General features: G+C 41.0%; 1 protein-coding gene across 2 annotated transcripts in view; it reads left to right on the top strand.

Moving 5' to 3' along the window:
• Nucleotides 1–23558, top strand: part of rapgef6 (Rap guanine nucleotide exchange factor (GEF) 6) — a 166884-nt gene that overhangs the window by 28084 nt on the left and 115242 nt on the right. The window contains exons 2-4 of one of the 2 annotated variants that reach the window (XM_051937182.1): nt 10190–10260; nt 11656–11712; nt 18919–19002. Coding sequence is in view for 1 of the 2 variants with exons in the window: in XM_051937181.1 (XP_051793141.1) it covers nt 22482–22580 (99 nt within the window). In the remaining variant the exon portion in view is untranslated. Of the gene's footprint in view, nt 1–10189; nt 10261–11655; nt 11713–18918; nt 19003–22446; nt 22581–23558 lie in introns of those variants that run through there. The other variant, XM_051937181.1, reaches the window with a different exon arrangement.

Genomic DNA, 23558 nt, shown 5'->3' with positions numbered 1-23558 from the left:
GCCTTTGAAGCTCTTTGTGCGAGCAGTTTTGTAGCCCTTCTCTCTGACCTGGCTTTGTTCCTGAAAGTGGTTTCTTTGTCAAGTAGAAAAGGGGCTGAGCAGTGAGCAAAAAGAGGGGATTTTTCGATTTAATTGCTGCAAGTGTACTTGAAACCTCACACTGATGCTGACAGTGATAAGGCTTTACTGTTCAGTGGGGCGGAGGATTGTCAGCGAGCTCCTGTGTTGTATGGATAATGATCCCATCTGGAGTTATGATAGCAGGAGATAATAGCTGACCTTGTAGGCACTCAGGTTGAAACCATTAGGGGTTTAGGAATATTAACGCTGTATCATGCTTGATGTTAAGCTTTCATTTGAGCCTTTAAATGTCTGGTAAGAAGATTGTGCAGCCATGTATACATTAAACAATGACTTACAGTATATTTTTCCCTGCTTTGTGTAGCATAAATGTGTTGTATTACAGGTTTGTTTAAGATTTTATTTTGCTAATCTAAAATCTGTGTGTCAAAACAAGGGATTGCAGCAAAAGCAAGGTAAATCAGATCATCTAAACCTGAAGGAAATTTCATAAAATGTGCCTCCACACACTAAGGTTTCAGTAAGTCAACATATTGTACCACAGACCAACCAAAGATGTGGACTAACCGATAAAATAACAAATAAAGCACATAAAGCGCACAGGCATTCAATTGTAACTGATATGATGATTGATTTTATTAATTTTCACCATGCAGAGCCAAAAATATCAAAATGTCGTTCCTTTAACCGGATGGCATGTCAAACATGGAGTATTGTTGGTTTTCTGAAATGGAACCGTGCAGTGAAGGCCTTTCAATTGCTTGTCACGACTTTTCTTTAAGAGGTAATTCCCTCTACCCACCAGCACTCTTTAGGTTTATGGTACATTAGAGAGTGCTCACACTGACTGAATCCCCCTCGCATGCAACTTCTGACAGTCTGACACTACTGTTGAGGCCTATTTGCCATCGTTCTGTGCATTGCAGAAAGTGAAATGGAGCGTTTCCATTTATAGAGTACAGCTGACCCGTTTCAAGACACACCAAGTGTTGAGAGTATTGGCAAGTTTGGTGGGATGCTGTAATGTCACTGGTGTTCCAGGGAGTCACTTGGTGTCATATTTTCTGTTTCAAACATGCAGGGCTGTGTTATTTTGGTATATTGCTATAAAAGTATTACATAATCATCAAAAAAGACAGAAAAAAAGCCTGCATTCTAACTCCAAAAGCTGCCTCCTCATCTGAACTAGAGATGTGTGCGCCGTGTTACGAAAACTTGCTTAGAAAACCTATATTTTGAAGATATGATCACCCGTTTAAGGTTTAAAATATTTACTGATGAATTTGACACCACACTGAAGCATCTTTGTCCCTAGCTTAAGCCCTGCTATGCAATATCCCAGTACAATGTTGACACATAGTGCAGAGGAAATAGTAGCCTATGTATTCTAAGTGTTCATGTCTGTTAATGAAGGCAGGATGTTAGCCAAGCTGTTTGTTCATCCAGCTTGAATGGACGCGTTGTGTCATCTGTCTACAATATCCTCTCTGTTAGTGAAAGCCCTGACCGGCATACTGTACATTCTGGCGGAGGCGGGCGTTGGCTGAGGGTTGATTGAGCACTCTACAAAGGCAGGCTCAGCTGGAAACAAGACCCGGTCCCTCCTGAAAAGTCAGGTTTTTGCAAAGATTTAATGAGAGAATGATGAAAGTTTTGAACGTTTTTCTTGCCTGTACAGAGTCACGACTGAATGTTACTGACCTGAGGGTCGTGAAAACATCTGGTTCACGGAGAACAACTCAAAGTATAACCCAAAGACTGAAATTAACAACTACAGCATCCACAGTTGGAGGGTTTTTGCACAACAGTAGCTTTTTTCTTCCTCTTTGTGTCTTCTTTCTCATGTAGGAGTGCCCCCACCTATCATAAATTCTGTGTTATTAGGCTGCTTCTTGATGGGAATGGGAGAAATGCAGTGGGTGGGACAACAACCTCTGTACAGTACTGTAACAACTTGCTTTTGTATGACTGGGCCACGTTTTGTGCTGCCGCAGCTTGTTTATGAATGAGCAACAGACATACTTCACTCAGCCACATGTCAAAACAACAGTATCATGTCAGGGTTAGGGCAGCTGGAAACAAACATGCAAATCGCTTTGCCAATTTAAGATAGTTAGATTCAAAGCAAAATAGTAAGAAAAACAATAAGAAGTAGCGAGAAAAAGAAAAAAAAGTGTTTTGTTGCTCTCTGTTTTCTTTCATCATCCTCTTGCTGTCTGGATTCCTGTAACCCAAATGGTAAATGTAACAAACCCTTGTGAGACAAGTTAAATGTGTTAGTACGGACACAGTCTATTAGGTACTAAAGTGATGTTTCTGCCAGGAGATGGCAGCAGCATCGTAGCTACCTGAGTCACACACACAGTATCTGTGCTTCTACACACACCAGCACAAGCTCAGTGCATCACCGATCAGCTTTGAGCATCGGCTCCATTTGTCTTATTATTAGCTTGAAAGAAACACTTCAGGGAATTAGATTTTTTTTGGATATTTTTGCAGTTTGTTGAAAACTTTGCATCCTCAAAGAGTCAGTATTTTTAGTAACTCTGAGAAACAGCTTTTTTTTTTCTCTTGACTGACATCCAGTTTTTGATTAAGTGCTTTGCTGCAGTGTGCCATAAAACATGGCAACCCAGGGACTCCAGTAACAATTGCACAATAACCCCTTTAATCCCCAGGCTACTTTCTGAAATTTCCACCTGAAAACACATGCATGCAATCAGTAACAACTCTACAACTGTAAAGCCAAAATGAACGACCCTGCAGTCTATGGTTTAGAGATGGTTTATTGTTCAGTTCTCACCTGCCTTATTGGAATAACGATCTTCTTGAATATACCCTAAACTACAATTGGGACTGAAACTTCTACCAAAAAGCAAAGTCCAGTTTAACAATATACACTAATGCAACTCTGACATAATCTAACTGCCTTTCATCCCTAAAAACTGGAATCATTTCAGTGTTTTTATTGTTTGATTCTGTCGATATCAGACGGGTTCAAATGAAATGCTACAGCCTCAGCTGGTGATGAGTTAATGGATGTTTCTCCTGAGACTGCGATGTCCTAATCACAGATGGGGTCATTAGGTCACCACATGAGCCTCTCAGAGGACAGGCCAGAGGTCGGAAGTCACTGAAGAGGGTTGCCTTTCTGTCCTTAGGGAGGAAAGGACAGGGCAGCAGCATTAAATGACACATGGTTTAGAACTAATGACATGAAGGACATGGCTTTGGTAGTTGCACATGAAAACCGAAAGATAATCAATGACTTGGTGCTATGTCAAATGTAATTTTGACACGTGTTCATACGTTAAGGCAAAGCAAATCTTGTTAGAAACTGGACCGATCACTGCTACATGACGAGAAAAGAGGAATTACTGTCTGTGAAGAACAAATTCTGAACTTGAATCCTGTGGATGTTTAACAACCAAAACGAAACTGTGTTTTGGTCAAATTTTATTGCATAGGGTTTTCCTTGTAGGTTCAGGGTTTTGGCACCATTTCATGAAAAATATAGCAATTGCTTCCCTTGTGTAGGCAATCAAAAACCTGACCACAGCCACCACACCCTAAGTTCAAATCCAACCAGCCTATGGACTATATTGAGGGCACAGAGGGAGAATGGCAGTGATCACGTTACCATCCTCTCTCTAGGAGAATACAGAGCAACAAAGCAGAGATCCAATCCTCGGACATCCTGCTTTCTGTCTGTCTGTGCCCATTGATGACCTGCTTTACGCAAATCAATACGTGAAATAGGGACAGTTGGTGTCAGGGGCATGTGCATTTGTAGTAGTAGTAGTTGTAGTAGTGGAATCATCTGTCCAGTGTTCTGGGGTCATGACTAGTAAAGTGGTGCAGCTGTAAACTCACATACACTGATGAGTCATAGCATTAAAACCACTGACAGGTGAAGTGAATAACAATGATTTATCTCATTGCAGTGGCACCTATCAGAAGGTGGAATGTATGCAGCAACTGATCAGCCAGTTCTTACAGGTTGATGTCTTGGACATAGGATAAATGGGCGAGCATGTGGATCTGAGTGACTTTGATACTAACAATGAAATGGCAAGTCTTGTGTTCACTGTGTGCAGTGGTTAGTACCTACGAAAAATAGTCCTTGGAAGAAGAACCAGTGAACCAGCAACAAGGTCATGGGCATAGAAGCTTCACTGATGTGCGTAGGGAGTAAAAGCTGGTCTGTACACTTTAGCACAAATATTTGAAAACTCTAAATGTGGAGAATGACAGAAAGGTCACTGAACATTCAGTACATCGTAGCTTTCGGCATATGGGACGTCGTAGCTGCAGAAAGGTCAGAATGTATATGCTGACCTATGTCATCTGCCAGAAGTGCCTATAATGGCCATGGGAGTGTCAGAACTGGTCCAGGGACCAGTGGAAGAAGGTGACCTGGTCTGATGAATCATTTTCTGTTACATCATGTGTATGGTTGGGTTTGTGTGCGTCGTTTGCCTGGAGAAGAAATGGTTGATTGCTCTTGGCAATGTTCTGCTGGAAAATTCTGACTCCTGGAATTCATGTTGATGTTACTTTGACATGTAGCACCTAACTGTAAATTGTTTGAGATGACACACACCACCTCATTCCAACAGTATTCCCTCATGGCCTCTATTGGCAAATTAAATCCTCGTGGTGCACTGCAAAAAAAAAATCAGGAGTGGTTTTAGATCTTCAAAATTCCTGATCTGATCGAGCATCTTTGGGATGCGCTGGAAAACAAGTCTGACTTTCAGGACCTTTGCTTTGTTGTGCCTGATACCAGCAGACACCTTAAGACCTCTGAAGGTCTATGCTTCAATGTGTCATAGTTGTTTTGACAGCACAAGGGGTACCTGCATAACCTTAAGCAGATGGTTCAGTATGTTTGTATGTTAGTGTATATGAGGTTTCATGTTGAGCTATTTGTGTTGTCTTAAGACTTTTGGGTACCATTTTTGTTCTATATCCCTTTACCACAGATCACTAACCTGGCATACGCGTCATCTTTTAGTTCACAAAAAATGAAGTGTTTCTTTTGTGAGGAAAGTTTGGTGATCCTTTACATTGTTTTTCCTCTTGCTTTTGAAAAATATATGCAAAGATTTTTTGGACTGGTCACACCTCCTGCTTCACTGGAAACTGCAGCGTCCGATACACTGCACAATGACTGGCTTCCAAACTCACAAAATCATGCCATGACTTACACTTACATTTAAAATGTGCACAGAGAAACTTTCCTTTTTCTTCATGGGTGAAAACAGCCTTCTCTCGCAAAATACATTTTTTAGTGGCGGAGGGCTTCAAAGAAATATAGTTTCAGTTGTTGCTGTTTCTTAACTGCTACTGCGGGATATTTCTCTATCATTAGGGTTGGTTCGAGTCCAATTTGGAAATTTACCAAAATGTTCCCAAATTAAGATAAATGTATGTACCACATTATACAGAGAACCACTGCTTAGCAATGTTTTTTTGTTGTGTTGTACCTTTTATGAACCATGCAGTGTATTTAATGTAACCCACAAACTCACTAACTGGGGCTGTCTGGTTTAATCTGAGCCCCCCTCATGCTAGCTAGCGCCTCAGGGCTGTATGCCTTGACATACACACACTTGCTGTACATGCACACATGCTCGCTCAGCAGCACGACAGGAGTGCTTACTGTGGCAGTTTGTTGTGTTCACTAACCCAGTTAACTGTGATTTGAAGTCAATACAGTTCTACTTTCTCACGGCTGTGAATCGGGCTTTTCCATGCCTTGCTCCCCGTCTCACTGCCTCAGGATCGGTAAATGGAGGTTGTGACTCTCCCTGTAAAGCAGCTGGCCAGGTCGAACTCTTTGTCCTCAAGAATTTAACTCATACATGGAGCTAAGGAGGTTTTCCTTCAGGTGATGCCAGGAAATCCAGTGATAGAGTTGTACTTTAAAGCTTGTAGCACATACCGTCATGACCTCCTGAACCAAGCTAGGAAAGATAGTCAACCTGTTTCACACCCCCAGTTGGGCAGGATATCCATAAGAAACTCGAAATGTCCAATCTTTCAGTCACATCTCATAGCCTGTACATAAAGATGAAAAAACCTTTTGTGGCGTAGCACAGGTTTCATTCAGGAGCAATAGTTTTGAAGCTCATTGCTGTAGCTCTAGCCATCACATCGTAGCAGTACCTGACTTATCTAGTCTGACTCACTCGATGTAGGATGCAGTATAAACCTGCTCGCCTCTCTTGTTAAGCCACTTCTCCTTTCCTTTCGCTGTCTTTGTGTTTACAAAATCCTCTTTACTATGGGAAACAACAACCGCAAATTTTAGAGAGCAATTTTCCACACTGAGAATTTCAAATTTTGCTGAGGATTTGGATCGCACAGGAAGGCAGTCCTGCTCTTTTTTTCGGTGGATGATCCATTTTAATGACAGTGCTTGCTTTCTACCAAATGTTCCACCAAAGCAAGTCCACCCATCACTATTTTGAGGGAACACCAAAGTAGCATCCCTTCCTTAGCGCTGCCGAGACGACTAAGACTCCTTTAAAGAAATACAAGCAGGCCAGAGCATTCCCCCCCTACAGCAGAATGATAAGGAGGTGCAGCCAGACCATTATGTACTACAGATCTCCTGTTTTTTTCAAAATAGAAAAGACATGGAAGATGAGTGCTGCTGATACCCAGCTGCCACTCAAAGCAGCCATGCCGGTAATTATTTGTAATGTTTAGCCTCAGTATGATTAAAAAAAATTAGTGAGTTATGTGAAAATTCACCATCCCTGCAGTTTCCATGAACAAGGAAATAAGCTTTAGAGACCAACACTTTTTATGTACAATACTGTTAACATGTTTATTTCTGCTGTAAAGTTGAGCATTACAACATGAGGCTCTGTGAGTTGGTTTTCAAATCAGCCTCTAGTGGCCATTTGCAGAACTGCACTTTAACTTGGGCTTTTTTCTTTTTTCTTTTTAACCCAGGACGTTGCCAATATATTTCTGTAACAAGCAGCAGAGGAAGCAGACACAATAAATGAGTCTGTTAAAATTCTTTTAGACATTATTGGTGCTATGGTGAACTTTGCACTTTTGACTCACAGCTCGAAGATCCCTGGTTTGCGTCCCAGCCTAGGCCTGGGATCTTTCTGTGTGGCGTTTGCATGTTCTCCCTGTGCAAGCGTGGGTTTCCACTGGGTCAGAGAACATGCCCAGGTTATTTGATGATTCTAAATTGTCCGTAGGTATGAATGTGACTTGCTTGTTTGTCTTTATGTGTAGCCCTGTGATAGACTGGCGACCTGTCCAGAGTCCCTGTCTTCACCTAAGTCAGCTGAGAAAGGCTCCAGCACCCCCTGCAACCTTAGTGAGGATTAAGTGGTGTATAGATAATTCATGGATGTTGATGTGGTCGTGGTCAGGTAGCACAACAATATCATAAAAGGTGCATGAAACAAACCAATGAGTCTGGCTTTTACCTGATACCTACCAACTTACCTCTCATCTCTGATGTTTTATCCTCGTCACCCTCCCCCTCTTGTCTTTCTCCACCTGTATTTTCCTTTGTCTGACTACTCTCTGTCACTCCCTCCTTTCCTTTCTTCCCCCACTCTTCCTTTGCTTTACCTTGCCTCTCCTCTTTCTCTTTCACCCAACCCTTCCTTCCTGTGTCAGACTGAGCCAACAACACATCAGGGGTGAGTTGGTCTATTGCATTAAAGGCTCCCCATTCCCCAGTGCTGATCTCTGCTTCCGCTGGCTCCCACTGCTTCACTCAATTTATCAGCACACACATGACATGTTCAAACACGCACGTAGACACACACTCCGGAAGCTACAGTATTCTTTCACAAAACTATGCGCCTTTCCCTTTGGGTTTCTCTCTCTGCTTTATTGATTCTGTTGTGCTGCTACTGCTCTGCTGTAACACCATGCAATTGGGCCCATTTTTCATGGGCTTTTTTTTGCATTCGTTTGTGTACTCTTTCACCAATCTGTAATATCTTTTACAATATCTCAGACAATCCTAATTGCATTTAGAGTCACGGCACAAGTTTGCATCTCTTTACTGTTGATTGCAACCGTATGGAAATAGCATTAAGATATCTCACAGTGTTTGCATCATATAAAAGAAAAAAACCATATCAGATCATATGTCGATCATATACTTAATGTAGTTTTGGGATATCTGTGTGTATCTTCTAGGGGCTTTGCTTTAAGATAAACACCCACAACATGAACGTCAGAGTCCTGTCTGGCTGTCGGTATTTGTATGAAACGCTGAACAAAGACTGAAAGACAAATCCTCAATCTGCTTAAACTGTATGTAAACACAAGCAGCAGTTTAGAGAAGGCAACACACTGCATTAGGATTTCTTCCTCTGGGGCCTTTCTGATTTATTAGTTTCAGATTAACGCATTGTAGCTGCCCGATTTTTTTGTGTGTTCTTGCTAAACTGCAGCTGTGCTTTGGATTTGCTCTTAGGAGAGAGGATTGTCGGGGAAATATGCTTTTTCTCTCAGTTCACAAGTCAGAAGTTTTAAAGAATGGTACAACTTCAAATGCTTTTTAAAAATACTCAAGTGCTTCTTGTAAGCGGATCATTTCAGTCGTACAGGACATTTTAGCATGAATATCTAAGGTGTTGGACCTCCAGATTGGCTGCTCACGGGACAAGAATGGACTGCGCTTTAAAGGAAAAGTGTGACATTTTTGGAAATACACTTGCTTTCCTTCTTTCTGAGAGTTTTGACATGATTGATGCAATGTCTATATGCTAATTACTGCTATCAATTGGCTAACTTAGCTCAGCATACAGACTGGAAACGAGAGGAAACGGCAAAGCAAGGAGCAGCTGGCCTTTGGAAACCCCAGGAACTACTGGTCGCAACCAAGAAATTACCTTTGTAACTTAACCTCTTGTTAAGTAACTTTGTTTTTTCTATGGATTAAATAAGCAAGATACAAAATGTACTGAAATGAATATACAACTTGACAGTCAGATAAACACCTTCCAAACATCAAGACTCTGAAGAAATTCAACTCCTTGTCCACAGGTTTATTGACATTGAAAGAAGGGGGGAACTAAAACAGACAAAAGGCGTAATAAATACCATGCTTGCTTTTAACATGTACAAATATACATTGTAAACATCTGAACAACGGTTGTTTTCAATTGCATACTGACTTACTTCTTGATACTGACAACTTCCTGTCACTCCTGAAGTGCCCTCAGTGAAATACAAAAACAGGCAGTTAGAAAAACATAGAACTTGGTAATATGTTACATTAGCTGTAGCAGAACACAAAGTGATAAATAGTGAGCCTGAGCGGCATTAGTAGGTGGATAACGTTTCGAGCTAATATAGCCGTTTCACACTGTTTTCCTGTCTTTGTGCTAAGCTGTTTTAGCCAGCTCCTTGTGTTAGATTGTGGTGTATATTTACTCGAACAGAAGCGAGGAGGGTTTTAGTTTCTCCTCTAACTTTTGGCGTCAAGGCAAATAAGCGTATTTCCCCAAATGTCAAACTTTTCCCTCAACCTGCTGGATGGATCTGTATCAGAGTATGTATGTATGTACTTAAGCAGCCAGCCGTGCAGACCACCTGTTAAAAGTAGCTGCCTTGTGGCCTCAATAGCCGCTCTGTTAGTTTGATCCTGCAGATGCTTATATGAAGCCGTTGCCTTCACATACACACCCCGTCATCCTCTTAATGTTTTGACAGCTGGTCCTGATGGAGTACTATTTTAAGGCTGTGGGTGGAGATATCTATGAGTGCCTCAGTGCTGTCATGTGTATGTGTAAGTGGCATGCCTGTCTGTCTGATTCGGGGGTGTCGATTTGATAGGCAGCGTTTGGCATCGTCCAAGTGGCTTCTGTCAAATCACAGCACCAGATGTGATTTACGGGGTGCCGAGACGTCCCGCTCACTCTAAACAATGAGCTAATCTTTTAAAAGCTTTAAATACTAGCAGTTGTGATAATATAGTGTACTGTATATCACTTGATTAGACGGCAAAACTTTGATTTTAAGTGACTTTGCAGCACTACAAGTCACCAGAGTGTATGTGCCGTTTCCGTGGTGACATGTTCATTAATCTTGATTTCATTGTTTTGTCTTCCAGGACCTGCATACCATCTACTGCCACCTCTACCACATGGATGTCCTCTCTCACCTGAGGGAACATCAGCTAAGGTGAGTTATTTAAACTCTGGCTTTTTTAAAATTTGACTTGTTGTACTTAAATGAGTTGTACATCACAGTACCAATTTACCAAACCAGCTTTAGAGTAATTTAGAGCCCTAATTTCTGCGTTCATTACTATATGTAGTATACTCTACTGAAACAAATTTTACAAGCTTTTTGCAAATGCCCTTTGTTCTCAATTGTTTGCTATAGGATTCACACATTTTGTAACCGCTTGCTGGTCTCGCTCTCCTGCTTGATCCAGAAGTATGCCACTGGGAGTTAACTTTCTTTGGAATATCTGCAACTAAAATCATCCATCTGAACTAAATCACCACTAATGTTCCTCCTTCAACTTCAAAGCTTATAACCGTCCCTTTCTCAAGAAACTGTCTTAAAAATATGTGGAGAAATATGACAATCTGACAAAACACTATCCACATCACTGGTAAAATGGGAGCTAAACCTATCCATTACTTTTGACGCCAACTTCTGGGGCTACATTTGTGAACAAAAAGTCAATTTTATGTTTAAAAGCGCCAACCTACAGCTCATACGGTGTTCACTACCTGACAGAATTCACGGACCACGTTTAAAATGGGATTTACATCAAGAAACTGTCCATATTCCACAGAAAATATCCTCAGTAGCTATGTTCACACTGCCACTCACCAATTTAACGACTCCAGGAAGACAGCCTCTATCTTCCTGGGCTGGCACATTCACAGTATTCTCCTTCCTGTGATTATCAGTAGTGACATCAACAATGACCAAGAAAAAGAATAGATTAGACATTGTGGTTCTATCACCAACAAAAATGTCCTCATAAGCTGGAAATTAAGAAACACCATGCATACCACACATTAAAAAGACTTACTTGTAGATTACATCCCTATAAAAGATTTAATGATTTCCATCCAAAACACCAGACTACATCTATTTTCCACACACGCTCCAGATCAGCACAACAACAGACAACTAATGTAGCTTTGTTCTTTCCTGGCCAGACTTGTATTTGTCATCCTCAACTGTTTTTATTGTTTTGTTTTCCTCGTTTTGTCCTGTCAGTGTTCTGTATCTTATCTTGCAAAAAATACTCAAAAAAGAGGTTGGCGTTCCTGTTCTGGCTTTATCATTCATAGGATGTTCAGAATGAGCTGCCTTTTAGATATTCATATGTTCATACCAAACGAGTTTGAAGTGTTCTGGGCTGCAGCCAGAATCTGAGTAGCGGGTCACCTTAACACTCTCAGCTGACAGACAGTAATGATGGTGCCTAAAATGGGAGAGCTTGGTGCCTCCTGAGAAAAATAAAGATGGATGTGTGATGAGTTGTAAGAGCCAGAAATGTGTTAGCGATGTTTTTAGAGAGAGAAAGTTAACATCTTCGTCTTTCTGTCACAGGTCAATGTGTACCTCAGCCAGGTATGAGAGACATGAGGCTAACCACGTCCTGTTCTAGTAAGTACAAGTTCTCACACTGTGCAGGAAATGCTCCTGCTGCATTTACTCTCTTTTTTTCACTCTCTTATCTTCACAGAATCCTGAACGTGAGCACATTGTAGCAGTGTAGATCCGGGGTTCACAACCTTTTTGGGTGTGGGAACACGAACTGCTCACGTGCGGTTGGTGAGGGTGAAGGTTAGATCAGACTGAATTTAGATCAAATGCCTTCAGTCAAGGCAATATATAGCAAGAAAAGCACTCAGAGAGCACAGTGCTCTACCAATACTGTTCACTGCCTGACCTTGCGCTGAGCACAGGTGTGTGTGTTATGCATGTACGTTATGGACGGATACTGAATCGCTTGACCTAAATATGTATTGAGCAGAGGGTATTGATGAGACTCAGAAACACTCCCATAATTTAATTAATTGTTCCTTGTATCATTTCCGATGAATCGGCAGTGATCATAGACTGTATATATAGTGGACGTAGCATCTGGCTCCAGAATTGAAGCCAACCCGGAAGTGTCAAAAACTTGCAATATCACGCTGTCCGCTAGGGTTGGCTCCAAAAAGCTTTTTCTCCATAGACCCCAATTCATTTTTGGAAAAAATACAATTTGATAGACTGATGTTCTACAGCTCAGGATTTTTTTTCCCGTTAGTTTTCATGGTCAAAATGAGAGATCAGGTGGCCGATCTTAAAATAAATCAATACTGAATTTTAAATAAATCATTAAAGTTGGTGGAGCCAGGGGGCGTGGCTATACTTGATAGACAGCAACAGAAGCCTCTGCGGTAAAATGTGGGCGGGATACGAGAGTCCTCAGCCAATCCTGCCCCTAGTTGCTCTCCGGTCCAGCCTGTTTGATGACGCTTTTTACATCACTGGCTCCAAAAAATCCAAAACGGCGACCAGGAAGTAGCAAAATCCGAGCTTCATTTTCTCGGCGTTGAAACCAACGGGTGACGTCACGGTTAGTTTATGCCTGGCAGTGATGGACTTGTAGTAGGATTGCAATCATGTGATCGTCAGCAGGCCGCTGATGTAGCGTTCACTTGCCATGGTTACAGTGACGCCGTGCCGCTATCTAAATGGGAAATCCTTAACAAAATCAGACTATGAGCTGCATCACTGCCAAAATCTAATGAGGTGGTCCTTATGTCATTTCTGACCTTCCCTGGAAATTTCATCTTAATCTGTTGGTCCGTTTTTGAGTAATGTTGCTAATAGACTGATTCACGTACACTGATCGTCGCATAATTCTGCCACGTTCCTTGCCGGAGTAAAAATAAAAACAAATTGTCAAAGTAAGTTTAAAAAAAGCTTTCCAGGAATTTATTTTATTTTATCAAAAGTGAAATTATTTTCTTAGCTTGGTGTTTTTCAGACTGCATCTCTGATAATGAATATATCAGATTGGTTCTCGTCTTTGTGGTCCTGTAGCCACAGACGCACTGAGTTCCATTTTTTGAAAATCGTTGACTTAGTATGACAACAATCTATTAAGCAGCTAACACAGAGCAAATAATACCGTTAACACAGTTGCATTCAAACTCCTGATTCCGACGTCATCAGCCCATTAAATTACCTTTTCATTGCAAATTATTTACCTTTTCCACCTTGTTGGTAGGTAACCTCTTGCAGTCATGTGATGAAGTGCATGTAACATCGCAGGTAAACTCGTCACCCTGTAAACGTACAAATTGGAACTTTGTAATGTGGTGTAAATGCAACAGCATGGTATATTTATCATCCAAACCTTGACCAACCTTCACCAAGTGGTTTTGTTGCCTAAATTTGACTGAACAGCAGCTACACAGAGTGAAAAACAATGACATCAAAATAAGACTCCCGTGAAATAATAAAATTATAATTATGGTCAAAGACAAAACTCTCATTGGTTAGAATCTGCTCATTATGAGTGCTAAATCTCAGCTTCATTGCAGTTAAAACGGCCATAATGGAGCTCCATTAAATGGGATGATAACACACCTATTGAGCCTGCTTGAATCTGGAAGGAGGTCCCCACTGGCTCTCATGTCTGGGGATGATCTGCAGCGTTATTGATCATTTAATGGGCTGATAACATCCAAAATGAATGACAGGAAGAAAAGCTAGACGTCTCTCGATACTGTTTGACGCCCCTACACTGACTGTAGCTGTCAGCCCCAAGGACGCTGCTGCTGAACATGTAAATCTTGAAAACTGGGTCACAAATATATAAACTAGCAACTTGAAAAAAACGGCTTTCCTGAGGTCACTGGGAAAGGAACAAAAAGTGTGTTTCTGTCCATGTTTATGTGGCTCATTAATGTGTTCGAATAGTTTTTAGACTGCAGAGTATCCTTGCTGTGGATCCAGTTTTTTGTCAGTAGGATCCTTTATTTAGTTAATTTTGGTCTTTTGATGAGATTTAGTGACAATTACAGTAACAATAATAATCTGCATCTGTGTCACCAACCGTGTATCTTAAAATAGCCAGAAATGGGTTACATTTTCTTTGTAAAACTTGCAAATACTCTGCAAGTATATGATCATTCTGAGCAACATCTCAGTTTGAGTTTATTATTCAGCAAGAGAAAAGCTTATAACTTAAACATGACATATGGCCGACGTTAAATCAACTTCTCTGCTTCTTAAAACCCTCTAGTCTTCTGCTGGAGGTGTTTTTTTCCCCTGCATTTGATGTATTTCTTCCACTTCAGTTTTAAGATACCGTTGTTTGGATGAAAGCACTGATCGCTGATAGCCTGCCTGCTTTCATTTCTGACTTACTGTCTAGGGGTGTGAATAAATGAATACTGGGACGGATGAGGGAGATGGTAAAAAATAAGTCATTTTAGAATCGTATACATCGTTGATTTGGAGGAAAACCAGTCAAGAAGAAGGCGGAGTAGAGGGAGACGAGAGGAATGAGGGATGAACTACAGACTGGTGAAGGAGGTGAGGAATCGGAGGAGAAAGCTGATAACAAGCCGAAAAGGGATGATGAGGGCAGAAAGAGAGGAAGTGGCAGTAAATGAAAAGTCTCAGAGGAGGAGAGACAACAAGAGGCGAATATGCTAAAGAGAAAGAACGAGGAAAAGGGTGGCAATGTCAAGAGGGTGGCGAGATGAGAAATGAACCGAGGGGGGGAATGAGAAAGCGAAGGTAGGAAGAGGGATGAGGGCGGCCGAGATGTGGAGGAAGTGTGAGAGATAGAGGGAGGACAGAGACAGATGAAAGGGTGAGGGAGACGCTCTGCATGCCGTTGATGTATTATCACGCTCACGAGAATCACATTAGACACTCAGAGGTTTAATTTAGCATCAAATAAACACACGCACAATATCTCTCTCCGATACACCCTCCTGCCTCTCTACCAGAGGCGAGTGATAAGTACCTTAAACCAGACTAAAGCGGCTGCCATGTCCAATTAGTCTTCTCTTCCACACAGACTCGCACACAATCGCACTATACAGGCAGCAGATGAAAGCAATCAAGGTCTCTCCAATGAAACCACAGTGATAGTTAATCATGTTGGCCTCACTTAAGCCCAACAATGCAAAAAGAAACTAATCGTTTGTGTCAGTTTTTATCCTAACGTAATTATGTTAGGATTCTGCTCTCCTAAAGCACATTCAACGCTTTAAAAAAAGAAAAAAGCACCTCAAAGAATGGGAATAGCATGAATGCGGATGCGATTAAGGCCGCAGCTAATGGTTATTGTCACGATTGCATCATCAACGGATTCAGAAAATGCCCTTCACAATATCCCAGTGCTCAAGCAATCGTTGTAATAGTCTCTTATTTTGCACTGCTCTGATTGAAGAGCCCTTTTTTATCCAGTATGCACAGAAAAATGAAATTTCTGAGCTTCTGTAAGTCACCCCTATTCTTCAGTCGAGCACAAACCAACCAGCTCCAGTTATCCAAAATTTATCACATTTATCACCTTGTACAGTTTGCACTCGCATTTGTCAGGAAGGACTTTCCCAATATTGGTGATTTGAACCAGCAAATATAAAGGCTTTGAACCTCAATAGATACACCACCACTTCTAGAGTCACTACTTTCATGTAATATTTATTATACAATCTCTCTCGAATACCTGGAGTAAAGGCTACACGAAAATCCTAGCTCTCACGTCAGATCTCAAAACTGTGTAAAGGAAATATTCAGGCTTGTGTTGCAGACAGACTGAAAGAATTCACCGAAACGGAGATGCATTTTGATCATTTTCAGGCCCTCTGGATGCAGGTGAGCTTGATCTCATTAAAGGTTGGGAATTAGATCTTCAAAAGCTGCTCAGAAATAGTCTGTGAATGGACAAATAAAGGGGAAATAAAGAGCCTGTGTTTATCTCAGGAAGCCGCTTTGATTCCTCGCCGTCAGAAAATTTTACATTTACACCTGAGATGTTGTAAGTTTACTGCTTTATTAGACAAAGAAAATGTGTACACTTCCATTTTTCAAAATAGCAGGTGGCATGGTAATTTAGATAAATCCACCCGAGCACGAGGTAAACAAATGCTGAGATGACGTCTGATGCATCATTACAGTTCTGAGAACATTCATTTTTTACCAAGATATGAGAGTCTGCTGGGCGTCTATAAGGCAGAGAGACACGGCCAGCAGTAGAGATGCAGCATTTGATCAGTTTGAACGGTGTGTCGCCATGTTTTAAATATGTATATTTCCCATAGCCTTTGGTCATCTGCGTATGCCAGGCAGCATATATTTAAATATGGAAGAGAAATGGGATCGCTTTCTTGCACTGCATCCATCATTTAAATAGCCTGCCTGTAATTTTGATGCAAATATAGGCCTCTGCTTGAAAAGTTGAGCAGGTTTTATAGGAAGAACACTCCTTCTCTGTATAGAATAGACTGATTATAGTCATTTATTTGATTCTAATTCCACATCAGGTTTGAGTGTTGATGTGCATAGTCATTTATTTCCTGAAAATTAGAATCCTAGTTTAGTAGTTGTGACTAACATCAGCCCATAGACTAGAAATTGTGGGTATATTAAAGTGATTTCTGTTCTCCGCATGATTCAGTTCTTCCCACTGTGGTGCTTTTCCTCATATCCACTCTTCAATCACTCATTTCTCTGTTTTTTCCCCCCCTCTGCAATCTCTGTATTCAAATTCATATCTACAGACAGATACTGTGTTCTCTCCCCTGACTCACCTCTTCATGTATAATTCCATTTTCTCGTGCTGCTGAGTCGAGCATCCAGCTTATTATGAAGTTAATTAGACCGATGCATGGGGTTAATAGATAAAATACATACGGTGTACATGAAATGGCCACATATCTCATGTTTTGGATGTTTTATATTCAGATTAAAGAATTCCCTGTCAGCAGCGGTTGTAATTGGCAGACCAGGTTACGTGACTTCTTCAGCACTTTCTTTTGAGCGTTGCTGCCTCTCTTTAATGGATTCTCTCCACCTTGCAGTGATGGCACATTATGCTATGATTCTATAGTGCTTGACATCCTAAGAATACATTTATGCTAATGCAAAATGCAGCACTTGGGATTCAAAGCTCAAGTGTGCCCTATATTTTCTTTCAGAGATATTGCTCTGCAGTTCTCTTGTCATGACTCCTGCATTTTTCAAAGCCTCGGGAAAAAAATGTCGACCAAGTATAATGGCTTGTATTAAAGTATTCTTTCCAGCCAGTGAAGCTATAAATGTAGAGATTGCCATGATAAATAGAATAGCATTAGGTGCACCAATTGTCTTTGGCTAGTCGGTTCATAAAATAAGCACAAAAAACAAATGTCAGAGAGCAGAACATGCAACAGAAACAGAGCACCATCAAAAAATAACAGTGGAGCTGCAGCAACGACAGCAATATGGCTAAAGTTTTCCAAAAGAACTACATAAACTGTACCTTTGAGAGCCTCCTGAACTTTTGAGAAAAGGCTGAAGCTATTATAAATGGATGCTCTTCACCGCCTCACCTGACTGATGACATGTTATTTATGTCCGATTGTGTTTCCGCTGCAGATTTGTTTTTTAGGTGTGATTTTAGACTCAAATGTGCTGAATTAAAGATATTTTCGCTTAAAAAAATTAAAAACGAACATGTTATTTCTTAAAAAAGCAGCAGCTGTTTGATATGGAAGACATACAGTCATGGAAAAAATGATTAGTCCACCCTTGTTTTCTTCAATTTCTCGTTCATTTTATTGCCTGGTGTTACTAAAGGTATATTACCTGAAGAATACAATGAACACAACAAAAAATGCAGCTGATTCAACAACACTTTATGTCCTATTTGACGTACTTAAACTTTATTATATTCCCAGGCTATATAAAAGGCCATTTCATGTCATAAGCAGCACTGCACATGCGAAGTTCTAGAGCAGTTTCCTGCTGACATTCAAGCCACAGCACAACGCAGAAGTTGTCATCTCTCACATAATGCCTAAAACAAAAGAATTATGTGAAGCCACAAAGGCAGCCATCTTGATACTCCTGTGATTTACCACGTAACTAAAACAGACAGAAAAGAAAACACGGAATGCCTAAAAGCTGTTTTTGGCAGCACAATGTCATAGCTATTGATGTAAGAACTTAACTGTTTTGGTTGTTATCAAAAAAGCATAGAAAATGGCGAGATATCAGCTCTTAAATTAAACTCATATGTACCTTTAGTTGTACCAGGCATGATGAACAAGAAATTGAAGATGGTGTAATATTTTTCCATGACTGTGTGTTGGAGGGGTAAAACCTAAAACAGCAACTGAGAAACCCAAAGCAGCTGGGGAGTTGGATTCAAAACTTGAATTAAAAATGATCCAAATTCATCTCAAAACATAAAAACATCATAGACTAGAAGTTTTACCAAACTTGGACCGCCCGGCGACAAAGATGACCCCTGTGACCTTGAAAATGAGGTCACGATCACCAAATGCGAACTTGACCTGTGTCTTATTGTGGTACACCTGTGTACCAAATATGGTGAGGCTACATCAATATTTTATGGAGTTATCACGCGGAAACCAAAGTGTTACAGACAAACACGCAAGCAAGCAAGACCATGCAGGTGAAAACAATACCTTCCGGCAAACGCAGTTTTGCCGGGCGGTAAAAATGTACAGGTGATTCGTTTTTAGTCACGAAAAGTAACAATAACATTTTTGAACACATCAGAAGGTGAGTTGCGTTTGAGGTACAAGCTGCAGTAATGGACCGTTAACGCGTTCTTTCTGTCTGTTTCAGCCCCGACACCGTCGCTACCTGTTGGTACATCCTACTCTCCGGATCAGTCTTTGTCAAGGAGCACATGTACCTGGCGAGGTGCTGGTATGTACAAACACACACGCAGAAAACACGATAACAGCAGCATGACATCAGGATGAGGTGAAGCAAGGAGGTGTCATTTATTGTGAGAGGAGGTGCGAGCGAGTCGACGTTACACTTGAAGCTATGCTATGTTGGCAGATGGAGCGTGGATATGTATTTATGTGTGTGTTTGTGTGTTCACCTGTAACGTGATAAGAGAGACGGCATGTCACAGAGCTGGAAGGTATGGAAGACAGGTTTTACTGACGTGTCAGGGATTTATGTGTGTCTACAAACACAAAAACACACACTTTTATGGCAGTGTTTTGGTGTGATATATGTCCATGTTCAGCTACACAGAACAAGAGATGTCTGTCTCACATCCTTCAGCAGGAGTTTTTTTGTACTCAAATCGAGGCAAATGTTGTACTAGACCTCAACCTGGTAAGTCTTACATTTTTGTGTAAGGCCTCATCTGTCTACACAGCTGGCTTCGTCACTGTAAACCTCTCATTGAGCACCAGTTTAGTGGTTTAAAACAAAAACATAGAGTACGGGAAGTTTCCTCAGAAAATTGGTCAGTGACCAGCTTTCGTATACACAAATGCTAAACAAAATTGGTATTTTACTATTATCTATACCAGAAGATGCAGTTCAGTGCCACCCAACACAGAATGCAATTTAAAAGCCTGTTATATGCATCATATCATATCACATACATAGATCACATCAGTATATCAGTAGCAGGATTTTACATATAATAAACATCCATTACATTCAAGCCCTTAGCAGACAAGTTCACTCAGTGTTGTTTTGACCCATCAGTGCCAGGTAAATCTGTTTTTCACAGTATAGCACAGCCCATTGTGGAAAAGCCTTGGAAGTGCCAAAGGAGAAGACTCAAACTACATCCATACTGTGCATTCAGTGTAAAGCTACAACCAGCATCCATTAGCCTAGCTTAGCTTAGCATGGAAACCAGATAAGCTTGAAACAGCTTACCTGGCTCTGCTCGAAAGCAATCCATCGGCCACCACATCTAAGGTTTTGTTGTTAACATGCTTTCTTTTGTTTGGTTAATCTGTAGACAGACCAGCCTGTAAAATTTTATGGCTGCCTGTGTTGTTGTGGTTGGGTGCAGTGATGTCATAGACTTTCCTCTGGTTGACTGCCAACATTGTGTTGACACCCAGAGTCCAGGAAGTTACTGCTCTTGGTTAATGTCTTCCTTGTCGGGCAGCAAATGCACAGAAAGCGCTTTTTTTAAAGTAAAAACTTAACGTTCTTTAGCTTTGTAATCATTTTGGAGGGTGTAAGTACGGAGTTTTATGACAGAAAAATGTGTATCTTGTCCAATATATACAAATATGTAAAACGGTAACAAAGCTTTCTAATTTATCAAAGGTGGCTGTATGACTTCAGTGTCAGAAACAGAATTGTGGAATGCTTGCTGATACCATGGATTGAAAGACTCTGTAAGCTGCGCCTAATCTTGACAGTCAAGAGTCTTTGTCTTGTTTGGATGGTGAGGAATTAGCATTGAGATCTGGGTGGAGATTAATCAGGAACATTTTGTGACTTGATAAACGCATATGATAAGAAAATATGAGGCCCTCCTTCCTCTTCAGACATGTCAGAGTGCCAAATGAAACTTAAAATGCCTTTAAACGGACATGCTGCACCTGTTTAAACACTGGAATTGACGGTAATGGGGAAAGCTGTGACAGCAATTGCTCGAGGTCGGCCCTCAGCCCCACATTTACCTTCCCTCTGTTGTTATAGTTGGAATGAAACTGAAGAAACACATGCCAGGAACTGAAAGGAGAGGACAGATACTCTCTGTTCACTAACATCTAAATGAAAGAAGTGATTGACTTTCAGGCAGACAGCTCTAAATGCTAAACAAATTGAGAATGATGACTGAAGTGTGATCTCCAGTGACATTTAAACTCCATCATATACATGCTTTTATATTAGCAGCATTCCTGCCAGTGATGGAATATCTCTCAAAGAAAGCAGCATTTTGAAAGCTGCAACCTAAAAAGGAAAATTTAGTCCAGCAACTTCTCATTCAAAGGTATGGACAAATTTACAGGGAAGTAATGTTGACTTGTTTTCATGTATTTCTCACATTTGTTTGTCAAAAAAAAACAAAACAGGAACTAATAGCAGATTGAATTCTTGTAATAGCCACTTTGTGAATATAACATGACCAAATGTGGTTGATTCGTGTGAGTGGATAAATGTAATGTTAAAGCATGCTTTCATGGGCATTTTAATTTTCTTTTTCACTACTTTCATTATTGATCGATCACTGGTTTAGTTTATAAAATGTTTCTCCTGTGTTTGAAAGTCTTGAAATAGCTTGTTTTGCCTGACCAACAATTGAAAACAGGGAAAAACAGAGAATATTGAAGTTTACTACCACAAAAATACAAACAAAATCATTAAATCCTCATTGGACAAACTGGAAATCAATGAGATTTGGCTTTTTGCTAAAAAAAAAAAAAAAAATCAAAATAGTCGCAGATAATTTTTCTGTTGACTAACTGCTGCCATGGTGTCATGACAAAAAAAGGACACAAAAACGATCAAGTGTGCTACCTACAGTCAACACTTTGAGCAAAGCGATCGAACACTTCCTACTCTTTCTCTTTTAGATGCTTCTGATTAAAGTCTCAGCTCAAGAAGCAGAACTGAAATGAAGTTTTTAAAAGCTATAATACTGCAACTTAGTGCAGTTACTTGTGGTGAAGGCTGGTCACATGTTGAAAGGATCAACAACAACTGTAGCACAAAGCACCAACTGGCCAACAGTAGCCACAAAGAATAGTTGGCCGAGTATCAATAACCTCAGGGCGGCTAGGAGTGTGTGTGTGTGTGTGTGTGTGTGTGTGTCATTCCAGTGTGGGTCAGTTGATAACAGAGCAAAGGGTGGTTGTGGGGGAAGGTTGGTGCCCTGCAAAGGACCGGAGGCTGTGTGTTGGAGTACTAGTAGCAGCAGGGGGCTTGGAAAGGGTCACAGAGGGAGCTAATAGGGGGAGTTGTGTATAGATGTGTGTGTGTGTGTGTTCACGTGTGTGTGCGTGCGTGCGTGTGTGTGATAGGAATGCGGAACCCTGGCAGAGCAGTGGCTGGCCATGTGTTCCTGAGCAGGCTGCCCGCCTGGAGCCCAGAAGCACATCCAGGCAGGAAATGAGCAGACTATACACACACACACACACACACACACACACACACACACACACACACACACACACACACACACACACACACACACACACACACACACACACACACACACACTGACAAACACACACCTCGCGGGAGCCAGCAGACAGACAGAACTGAACAGAGGGAGAACTCACTCCTCCCTTCAGTTAAAGACAAACTAAAAGCCTGACAGTCATCTACTTCTGCTTTCTGGGGAAACTTTTCACTTGTTCACACTCTGGAGTGCAAAACTAAACACTTTTGGATCTAATCCTGGATTTATCTGAATGATGAACTTTCCCCCCTCCTCACTGCGGATAATATGTTGGATGTTATTCCACTCACAAGGAATTCAGAGAAGTGGACCCCCAACATTCCCATTCCTGGTTTGTACTCTTTAAAGTTTCTCCTTCGTGCTTGTTTGCATCTTTCTCTTCGCAGATTCTTTCAGGCTAATTCATTTGAGATTTTTCAAAACTCCCTCTCGCTTTCTTTATTCATTCTTCGAGCGGCATGCTCCATTTCCTGCCTGCCATCATTTAACCAGCTGGATAGCCAGGAACTCCCCACGGCACTGTGGCAGGATAGCTTACCACCGCTGGGGCCCAGAGCTTTGGAAAAAACGCACCACTAACTCAAGTGTTTTGTCGTTCTTCATCGATGCGGATGATCTTAGAGAAAGGCAGAGCTGCTGTGTTTAGCATTGCAAACACTGTGAAATAAGTCTGAGGGTCAAAATGTCTGTGCTGGCAATTTTGAGCTCAGTTTTTAAGGATTTTACTGTGGCAGAAACGCGGGAAAAAGGAAATTTAGATTTTATGAGCACGTGATATGTTACTGAACTCCCTGTGTGTCCTCTATGATATGAAGAATGCAGGGTTAAAAATGCCCATACTCAATCAAATCTTAAAATATGAACAACATACATAGTTTTGTCTATCAACATCTTAACTGCAGATGGTTTTATTTCCTTCCTGTAAGCTCCACAACTTTCACAAAACTGCTCACTTTTATCTGATCTTTTTCAGCTTACTGGGGGACCTTTTTGTGCTACAAGCAAGTAAAGATTACAGAAAGATAATCTGAAGTATTGGGGCAATGGATGTAGGTTCAGTCATGTGCGAATGGTTCTCTCTCTCTAAGCTGTGAAGATGCTTCGACTCAGTTGTTGATGGAGCTGCGCTTTGCTCTGATAAGTTCTGATCATGCTGTTGTTTTTGCAAATGAATGGCAAAGTTTCTGAATGACCCACTACATCATTCCTTGGAGTCTGTCTGGCACTTTATTGTGTGTATGTGTGTGCTGGTGGTCCGTCTGTAGCGAAGACTGCCGGCCAGCTCTCCAGTCTTCTTTAATGCGTGTGA

This window comes from Acanthochromis polyacanthus, chromosome 17 (genome assembly GCF_021347895.1).
Source record: "Acanthochromis polyacanthus isolate Apoly-LR-REF ecotype Palm Island chromosome 17, KAUST_Apoly_ChrSc, whole genome shotgun sequence".
Classification (NCBI taxonomy): domain Eukaryota; kingdom Metazoa; phylum Chordata; class Actinopteri; family Pomacentridae; genus Acanthochromis; species Acanthochromis polyacanthus.
This window is presented reverse-complemented; position numbering and strand designations above follow the sequence as displayed.